Genomic DNA, 11,070 nt, shown 5'->3' on the forward strand with positions numbered 1-11,070 from the left:
GCAACATCCAGAGGACGCTATTGCAAATAAGTAATATGCAAAATATTGCGAGTTCTGATTAACATTTCAATGCCAAACAGCAAAGTGCGGATTAAATTTACATCAAACTACAAAGGAAATTGGAAAAAATATGTATGAAACTGGAAATATTTGCTAACCCTAGATGAGTTCGACTTTAAATATTTCACAATCTCCAATAGGCTTCGAAACGTCCCCCACTAATTAAAAATATCCTATTTTTAAACTTTAAATCGGTGAATGTAATTTATTACGATATTCCTGACATATGTTTATGTGTTTTAGGGGTGAATGATAAGGGAGTGAGTGAGTGTTCGCCTAATGGTCATAAAAATATTACAGTTTCCAACTGTCGAAACTATGTGTCCTCTTCAAAGGAGTAAATTGAAAGACGACTAAATCTCACATTATGGAATCTCAGCCTCTTCAGCGCACTGACAGAAACATGAGATCTGAAATTGTGGTTCTACTCCTCTTCTGTTGTTCTCCAACAGCATTTTGCAGGTAACTATTAATATTTTTCTGCTTGGTGATTTCATCCCTGTAAATTCTTCTTGTTGTCTGTTTCTCTGTCTGCCTGTATATTTATCTTCCTACTCCTCTTCTGTTATTCTCCAACAGCTTCACACACACACAGATATATATATATATATATATATATATATATATATATATATATATATATATATATATATATATATATATATATATATATATATATATATATATATATATATATGTATACACTCCTGTTAGATATGTATACAGAGAGAGAGAGAGAGAGAGAGAGAGAGAAAGAGGACATTTTCTAAATATATATAGACATTCAGATAAAGAGACAACATTTGCTTAGTATAAAAGTGTATGACAATGTTCTTTGCTTGATCCCTATTCCATTACCAAACCGACTCACGATTTTCTTTCTCATCCCCCCCAACCCATACCACCACGAAACTTAACTCTATCCCTCCATCCAATAACCACGGCAAATCCTGAAACATGCATTGATTTTTCTGCGACACACACATACACACACACATTTTTTACTGATATCGCAACGACATTTGTCCTATATACTTAGAGAAAGTTATTAGTTTCTCTTTACAGTTTCTTTCAGGTTTCTTATCCGAATGTAAACCTCTCATCAGAGGCCGGAGGAAATCTTATATTTGAGGTAATAACACTTAATTGTTCACCGGTAATAATATTTAATTGCAGTGATTTTAACATGTAGCAATTAGCACTAAATGGACTTTCGCACGTAGCAATTAACATATGCACTTTAGTATGTAACAATTAACAAATGGACTTTAGCATGTAACAATTAACATATGGACTTTCACATGCAACAATTGATATGATATGGACTTTTGCTCATGGCACATAAAGTTGATAATACAGGTATATATCAGTAAAATATATGTCTCTCCTCTCCGTCTATTTTTTATCTTACAACTGCAGCAGCAGCAGCAACAACAACAACAACAACAACAACAATAATAATAATAATAATAATAATAATAATAATAATAATTTTAATAATGTCAGCAGAAACCTATCAATATAATTCTTGTTGTTTCTAACAAGGTTCCTACCTTTATCTTTGTACAGGCTGGATATAATGGCAATGTATTTTTGAAGCCGGGCAACGGAGGTTCAGTTTACCTTGGAGATGTGGACCTCAGAAAATTCGTTCAGGTATCCGGAAACACACACACACACACACACACACACACACACACACACACACCGTTTAAGCAATATATATTGTTTCGTGATAGGAACTTACCAGCTACTAAGAGCCTATACAAAAAGTCTACTTTATTTCACCAAGAAAGGGGCTTATTGTAAAATATTGCAATTCATTATCTTCAGAGTGAATCCTCACACTGCGGCTAACGTTTTTTGATATTTATCACATCTTATCATTTACGAGAATGGACATAGACATCTGCTTGTTTTACGTCCAGTTTGTCTGTCCTACATTTTTACTTTATTCTAACTATATTGAATACCATTATAGAAATCCGGGAGAAATATACTTCGTACAAAGTCATGCATAAACCAGTTAGAGACATACTGGATAATTATTTATATAAAACATAAGAATATAAACTAAATAAGTAAAATTAACTTACTTTGTTTTGTATTTATTGATACATCGGCATGAAATATCTCTCAGAAAGTGAAAAGTTTGCCTCCAGTGTGGTCGATACGGTCAGTCCATGCAACTCTAGGGACTTTCTATTCTGGCCAGCAACTCAGTGTTAGTGTCGAGGCCTTGGTAAGTACAATCTCTCTCTCTCTCTCTCTCTCTCTCTCTCTCTCTCTCTCTCTCTCTCTCACACACACAAGAAAGAATCAAATCATGATATTGGAAGGAACAGAAGAATCAGAACAATTTCATAATTGTACTTGCAGGGCCATAGAGAGCGATCACGGGCCCTGGGGTAAGAAAGACCCAGGCCTCTCCTAGTTCATGTTCAAACAAAAAATTTCTTTTATAAAATTAAAAATGGTTGTTCGGCCCGGACCCCGGGGACATATCCCCGGTTGCCACCCACTCTTGTCGGCCCTGCGTACTTGATACGACCAATTACCGGAACCATATTTCGCTCCAAAGACAGGTCCTTTCTCCTCGGCTTATTTTATATTAAAATGATGACATATTTTCAAATTGAATTTGTTGTTGAATTTCACAGAACAAATCAAGAAACTGATATTCACACTAAAGAAGCATGAAGCGAGTGTGGTCAGTCAATGGTCTGTCTAAGCTTTCATCGTTAATGTATGTATTGACCTCGAATACTAACAACAACAACAACCTAAACCAACACCCCCACCCCCAACAAACAAAATAAACGATGATAAGTGTAACAGCAGCCACGTAAATTTGGAATAACTGACAGGTGTGGATTTCACTGAGGTCGCTCAAGTCGTCGAGCAGCAACGGACTGCGACTTGTGTATACCCGTGTATGTGTAAGCAACCGTGCCAAAGGTTGCTGTTCGTGGAGGATAGTTTTAGGTTGGGGGCGGGGTAAGGTCTGGTCTTGACACTCCACTTTTTTACAATAAAAAATAAAACCAAGAACACCCCACCACACCCCAGTCTTTTAGTCTCAAGCCAACAATCATTCGATTAATACATACATTTCTTGTAAATCAGTTCTCTATTAAGCCATTCGGATGTTTGCGCTCACACATCGCCAACAAAAGAAAATAAATTATGTACCTTTTTTGAAAAATAAAAACTTGCTAAATTTTCACTTGTTTGCTTTTATTTTAATTTTATTCATTTTGTTGTTTTTATTATTGATCTTCTTCTAGGATCCAGATGGAGGTAATGTTACTTACAATCTGATATCCGGCCACCTTCCACCCGGCACGAGTCTGAACCAATCCACCGGCATTATTTTAGGAACAGCCCCTGATGTGGATGCCACCTACAGCTTCGGCATCCGTGCAACTGACCCACATGGCAAATACGCAGACGGGATGTTCTCCATAGATATCCGAGGTTACACAACATGTTTCTCAAATATCTCAAACAAATCCATATCATTGTTAGTATCAAGCATTAATGAGTAAACATCATTACAACTGCTATAGAGAGTAATAATGACTCCACTCAAGTAATTTGTATCCTTGTTTTGTTTGGACACTATAAAGAATTAACATTGACAAACTGTGTGTGCATATGGTAGGTGGGAGATTTTGCAGTATTAATTTTGTATCACTCTCAGCATCATTTAAGTACGACCTTTTAGTGTGATTTGCACCAAACCAGAGGTTTTAGCTTATTCACGGTATGTTCGGCTACTTTAAATTGTCTATCAAAGTGATTGGCATGGCTGACTATAATTACTATGTCTGGTTTTCTATGAGGCACCATAGCGGACAAAAGCTGGTCCAGTGAGAACGTTGCAGTTGAAATTTCGATGTCGTATGTCGAGAAATCCAATATCAAGTGTTGGATCAACATGCATGTCCTTAAAGTTCTAGCGAAGAAATTCATAGCAATTCTCGACCTGTGAATGGTAACTTTCAAACTGTAAAGGCATGAAATGTGATGGTGACTCGTAATTGAATACACGAATGATGTATCTTAATACTCGATATTATTTTGAATTGTTAAAGTGGACATTGTATAATGTTACTTGTAACACCAACACATCATTTCACTATATAAAAATAACAATTCTGACAAGCACAATAAGATGTCCAATCACCGCTGTGGACTTCAATAGATACAATCAGTGCCGGATTAAACCCTGTGGAGGCCCTTAGGCCCTTAGGCAGCCGAAATCTTGGGGTCCCCCTCGCAAACTATCTCCTAATACGTTTTATCAATATTATTTTGATCCGTTGTCGCGGGGCCCCTAGGCCGTACCTACTCTGTCTATTTGATAATCCGGCCGTGGGTACAATCTGAAAACTCAGCATACGAAATGGAACTTTCAGTACAATCAATGAGATTCAACATGTTAAACTGAAACTCTCCACATATGACATCAAAATTTCAACAACCGCCATGCAATTCTGAAGATACAATCTATAAACTCGACATATGACATCCAATTTTCAACCCGCGCTGTGTAACTCAACAGAAGAAATCTAAATATTCAACGTATGAAATGGAACTTTCAACATAAACTCTTTCAACCAGTACGTAAATTAGGAATTCTCGACGTATGACATTGAAATTTCAACCATCGCCGTGTAACTCAAACGACACAATCTAAAACCTTGACATAGAATATATAACTTTCAACCACTACTGTTTAATTTAACAGATACAATCTAAAATCTCGACCTAGAAACTGGAACTTTAAGGACAAGCATTTTTTATATAACACATGAAATTGGAATTCTGGACATACAACATTACAATTTCAACGGCAACGTTCTGATTGGACCAGATTTTGTCGGCTACGGCACCTCATAGTTTTCTTTCATGGGACTATACATATCCGTATACAGTTTTTCTTCCTTTGAGGAACTGACCTATTAACAGGTGGTCGTGTCACGTGATTTGGTTGGCTGAGCGATCTATCATCTCCCGTAAGGCTAATTTTGAACGACTATGGCCGTGCTAGTCATATCAAACATCTTAGAAAAGCTTGTTCTATCCCAGCTTGTATCTCATATAAATTCAAACAGTCTTTTTAGCAATGTACAATTTGCATATCGCCCTTGCCACAGTACTGAAACTACTCTTCTAAAAGTAGTTAATGATATTCTCTCTGCTTTGGATAGCGGAAAGATTACAGTCCTCACCCTCCTTGATTTGTCTGCAGCATTTGACACAATAGACCATGATATATTACTTCACCGTCTCCAGCATGTAGTTGGCATTTATGACACAGCCTTACTGTGGTTCAAGTCCTACTTGGTCAACAGGACACAAATTGTGTCTGCAAATGGAATACACTCTAGGCCGGTTGATCTATGTTGTGGTGTTCCCCAGGGGTCTGTTCTTGGACCTGTTCTCTTCATTATATACACTCAGCCGCTCTCAAGTGTCATAGATCATAATCCAGTGTCTCATCAATTGTACGCTGATGACACCCAAATATACAAATCTAGCCACCCAACGGAAGTTAATGCTACCGTCCAAGGTGTAGAGAGGTGCATTTCTGATGTGAAATCATGGATGCCATGTAACAAGCTGCAGATGAATGATGATAAAACAGGCCATTCTGATCACAACACAAAGACTTTCTCATTCACATCCTTTACCTCAGACAATAAATATCAACAACACCAACATTAAATTTACACAATCAGTATGATGAACATATGCAAGACTGCATATCTTGAGCTGAGACGCATCAGCTCCATTCGCAAATATCTTTAAGTTGATGCCACTAAAACACTTGTGTGCTCATTAGTACTTTCATGACTGTTAATGTTTCCTACCTTAAATATTCTCAGCATGTTTTTTTATGTTTTCTAATTTCATGGTGTTTGTGTTTGTAATCATATCATTATATATGTTTTTATCTTATAGGTGTTGTCTAATGCTGTAAAGCGATTAGAGCTTCTAAAGATTAGGCGCTATACAAAGTCCTCATTATTATTATTACTATTATTATTATACTGTATTATTTATGCAAACATGCAATCGCCGAGTTTGTTTGATGTTTCAGAGCGTAACCAATGTGCTAGCAACCCATGCTTAAATGGAGGGAACTGTACAGACGATATAGGTGCATTTCGGTGTACGTGTCCTACTGGTTACGGAAACAGAAGTTGTGAAATTGGTAGGACATGACAATTCCTATAGTGGGAAGTTGACACTATTATTTGTCTGGTATGCGAGAACTGTTGTGTCTCTAAAGAGATGACACGCTACGTAAACTCCTTATATATATATATGTGTGTGTGTGTGTGTGTGTGTGTGTGTGTGTGTGTGTGTGAGAGAGAGAGAGAGAGAATAGATTTCTAGATTGTATTATTGTGTCTGAAAAATGGTAACCGAATTGTGATTTTCAGAAATACTGAATTACTGGTATAATTCGTCTCTCTTCATTTTAGTACTATTTGTAGAAGCATACATATTTAATTTGCAATGATGATAATATTCTATTTATGTTTATGTTTGATGTAATTACAAGTTTTCCATTATATATATATAATCTAAATATGTATTTATGTATTTCCTCGGATTGTTTGATTGTATCATGTAAAGGTTTCGTGTTAGGGATACATTTATTTGAATTTTTCCCTTCAAAGTTAAATGTCAAGGGATCTGTGATAATATAGAATAATGGAAAAGTGTTAGCTTTGTGTGGGGAAGAAAACATTTCCTGAATTTAAAGACTTTGACCTATCGTCGACCTGTTAACATTTAGAGATTTTATTTGAATATGAATATATTTAGAATGCAGGCTGAATAGCTTCGGTGTTGGCGATGCCCTTAAGATGATACCTAACGCACAAATGTCCGGACACTTAACAATTGAAAACAGTGAGCCATGGAATGGAAGGCTGGGGTCCTCTAACGGATGGATCGGTAACGGCACCGAGTCCTGGTTACAGGTCACTATCACGGAAACAATCGACGGTGTTAATGTTAAAAAGGGAAAAGAAAAGAAAAATAAATAAAATAAAAAATAATTTTTATAAGATTCGGTTATATCATGAGACTAAGATAATCATCATTTTCTGAAAGTATATTTCATTGAATTAAAACAAATATTTGCAAGACTTGACAAAAATAGCATCCATTATTTGAGTCAGATAACGACGGAACGTTTGCAAGGAAGACTTTAAGAGGCAGTAGGAATTTTTAAAGACGTTCTTGTTATAGTGCAAATTGACGAAGGTACGACTGGTATCGTTTGTTACTGAATGACTGCTCAATAGAATGCTCAATGAACTTTTTTTTTTAAATTGTAGCAAAGTAGTCAGAACGACTTTCATTTAAAGTCAAATGACTTATTAGTCATCATATTAAAATTACAATTGAGCGAGATAAGCTATGGGGGTCTCTCATATTCAACACTACATCAAAATACATCACCTCATATATTTTGACTGCTAATCACGTTATAACGGCCTAATGTGAAACAAGTTTCCTTTAACATTCAGTGTACAATTTTTTGGCGTACGACCGATTGATGCTAATTAATTTTTTTCCCCAGGTGGACCTAGGAGAAACCCGTCAGGTCTACGCTGTAGCAGTGCAGGGATACCACGATGCCACATATCACATTGACACATACAGGCTGTCCCACAGTACAGACGGAAACAATTTCTTTGACGCCATAGATCCGTATGGGCATTCGAGGGTATGGTCTTCAATTTAAAATACCCTATAGAGTTATTGGGGGGGGGGGAGGCATATGAACATAAAATGGCAGTTTGGTTACAAAAAAATTTGTTATATACTTAAGTTCCAGAAAATGGTCGACCTTGATAGGGAATTAGAAAAGAGTATTAAAATAAATGCATGATTTGATTTTGTTTCCGACGTCTATATATTTACCACTTCATGACGTCCATTTATTTACTAGTTCAAGACGTTTATATATTTACCATTTCAAGACGTCTATATATATTTACCATTTCATGACGTCTATATATTTACCATTTCATGACATCTATATATATTTACCATTTCAAGACGTCTATATATATTTACCATTTCAAGACGTCTATATATATTTACCATTTCAAGACGTCTATATATATTTACCATTTCATGACGTCTATATATATATTTACCATTTCAAGACGTCTATATATATTTACCATTTCATGACGTCTATATATTTACCATTTCAAGACGTCTATATATATTTACCATTTCAAAAGTTAATACTGAGTGTTCTGTTGGATAGATATATAAAAAACACGCAAGATTTTTGTTAATAAATCATGTATGTCCCCAGACCAAAATGCCTATACCCACAAAACTAAACATTTTAGAAATTATTTTAGCAATGCTTTAAAGGCATTAAAAATGTAATACATAGATACAAACAAACGTACCATATTTCATTTGACCATCTATATATAGGTACAAACAGACGTAGCAAATTCCATTTGACCATCTACATATAGATACAAAACTAACCTACCAAATTCCATTTGCCGATTTATACATGGATATAAACAAACCTACCAGATTCCATTAGCATATCTTTAGCGGAGTTGTTTCATGGCGTTAACAACGTTTATGTAAAAAAGACACAAGTCACAAAATAAAAAAATGAAAAACAAAAACATGTAAAATACAAAAAAAAACAGCTTTTATAACTTGATTTACCTGCCTCATAATCTATAACTAGATTTACCTGCCTCATAACGTTTTTGATTAATCATGACAACAAAGTCTTCTTGGCATCCGTCCGTCTACGGGAGACGATGGCATAGCTCCAAAGTACGCTTTTGCTTATCCTTCTTTTTAGCTCTCTTTTCAGTTTGCTTTATTCTTCTCTTTTCCTCTGCGTTTTGAACTCCCTGCCTGACAGCTAGACGCCAGCTGGAACGGTTGTTTGCACAGCTCTCCCAGTCATTGACATTGATGTTTGCTGTCTTCATATCCTTCTTGCAAACATCTTTGTAGCGCAGATATGGTCGTCCAGTTGGTCGTGCACCTTCTGCTAACTCCCCATATAACAGGTCCTTGGGAATGCGACCTGGGTCCATTCTCTTGACATGGCCGAGCCAGCGAAGGCGCCTCTCGCTGAGTATGGAGAACATGCTGTTCATGTTGGCGCGTTCTAGAACCTCTGTGTTGGGTACTTTGTCCTGCCACTGGATGTGCAGAATGCGCCGCAGACATCTCAGGTGGAAGCTGTTGAGTTTCCTCTCGTGTCTTGCATAGGTGGTCCATGTTTCGCTGCTGTAGAGAAGTGAGCTGAGCACGCACGCTTGGTAGACACGCAGTTTGGTCTTCTCTGTGAGGTTGGGGTTGTTCCAGACCCTCTGGTTAAGTCTGGCCATCACTGCTGCTGCCTTGGCAATCCTGCCGCCCACCTCAGAATCAATGGAGAGTGAGCTGGAGATGTTAGACCCGAGGTATGTGAAGTTCTCGACAATTTCCAAATTGTACCCATCGATGACAACAAAGTCTTCTGTTAGAAAAAGGTCTAAATCCAAAATGTCGAAAAATATGTTGATACATATTAATAAGCGTTTCGTTAGCTTCAATATATAATCAGGTTATCAAAACACACACACACACACACACACACACACACACACACACACACATATATATATATATATATATATATATATATATATATATATATATATATATATATATGTCTTATAGGCTCTGGTTGATTTTGCGTGATTATTCTAATAAGATTTTATTTAAAAAATGTCAAAGTTATAAAGTACAAAAATGTGTAAAACATTGAAAAATCGTGGTAATGGCCTGAAACTTTAACCAGGTCATCCGTATATGTATACACAAATATGCCATTTAAATCTCGTTTGTTTACCTCGAGTGAGTATTCCTTAAGTCAAAAAGACTTAAGTCCACGAAGTGAAATACAAAATGTGTACAATAAAGAAATATAGGTTACAGGCTGAAAATCAGATCAGGTCATCTACTGATGTCTGTGAAGTGCGTACAATTGCATGGCCCTACTTTGGATAGTTTTTGTGCCGTTGTGATAAAACAGATTCGAGAAGGACATACAGATGTACAGACAGAAGAAAAATAATATGTCCTTTCTACTGTCACAATAGAGGCATATAAAAATAAAACAAGTCCTTGTCCACCCCGCTACATTTTATTTATATGCGCAAGGATTGCTTTAATTAGCAGAAAGTCACACTTAACAAAAGTAAGTGATATTTGTCAGTGTAAAATGGATTAAATTTGTTAACAGAAGCTTTTATATGAACTTGACAGTCTTATATTGCCACTGTTTACTGTTTCTTGAATCAGATCAACATCAGTTAAGATATGGCTATTTGAATTTCGTCCGTCATACCAATCACGCGTTTTTATGCATACAAGCATTTCTTCTCTTTCCTTTACAGGCATTTAAGGGCAGCACAACAATGGACTTCATCAACAAACAAGATCTGACGTACCCAGTGAAGGCTAGATTTGTACGGTTTGTTCCTATCACATGGCGTCCCCATGGACAACCCGGACTAAGGGTTGAAATCTATGGTTGTCCGATGATAGCATGATCGTATCGCTTGAATTAAACCGTTGTTTTTTCCGAGATGGCAATTACCGACGATTGGCAACCTAAAATGGCATATCGAAATATAGAGGTCGCTCAAATTTCGGATTCTATTATTGAATATGTGAATAAAATCCTGCTTGAGTTATCGAACATTAGTATTTAATTTATTTATATTTCATATGAATTTTCTAAAAACTGAATGGAAGTGCTGAACAAATCCGGTGTAATGAAATAAATCGACCCGATAGAATAGTGCCCCCCCCCCCATCATTCCATTTAATAAAATAGTGCTCCCCTCCAAACATAATTCGTGCTATAGAACATTAACTTTTTCATAAAAACCTATAATAATATTACCCCTCACAAATAAAAAAAGGACCCCTGTGAAA

At 36.3% G+C, this 11,070-nt stretch overlaps 1 protein-coding gene across 1 annotated transcript; it reads left to right on the forward strand.

The window, feature by feature from the left end:
* The first annotated feature begins 423 nt into the window (after window positions 1–423).
* LOC149797277 (uncharacterized) lies at window positions 424–10,831 on the forward strand. Its single transcript, XM_089960388.1, has 9 exons — window positions 424–522; window positions 1,126–1,192; window positions 1,630–1,716; window positions 2,201–2,302; window positions 3,348–3,537; window positions 6,170–6,283; window positions 6,904–7,061; window positions 7,667–7,813; window positions 10,527–10,831. The coding sequence occupies exons 1-9, from the start codon at window positions 428–430 to the stop codon at window positions 10,680–10,682; spliced, it is 1,116 nt and encodes a 371-aa protein (XP_089816514.1). The 5' UTR covers window positions 424–427; the 3' UTR covers window positions 10,683–10,831.
* Window positions 10,832–11,070: the final 239 nt, after the last annotated feature.

This window comes from Sinohyriopsis cumingii, chromosome 6 (genome assembly GCF_028554795.1).
Source record: "Sinohyriopsis cumingii isolate HCF-2022 chromosome 6, ASM2855479v2, whole genome shotgun sequence".
Classification (NCBI taxonomy): Eukaryota; Metazoa; Mollusca; class Bivalvia; order Unionida; family Unionidae; genus Sinohyriopsis; species Sinohyriopsis cumingii.

Coding starts and splice junctions, on each gene's coding strand:
- LOC149797277 (XM_089960388.1), top strand. CDS start 428: ATGGAATCTCAGCCTCTTCAGCGCACTGACAGAAACATGAGATCTGAA. Junction 2,303..3,347: donor GTGTTAGTGTCGAGGCCTTG/GTAAGTACAATC, acceptor ATCTTCTTCTAG/GATCCAGATGGAGGTAATGT. Junction 3,538..6,169: donor GTTCTCCATAGATATCCGAG/GTTACACAACAT, acceptor TTGATGTTTCAG/AGCGTAACCAATGTGCTAGC.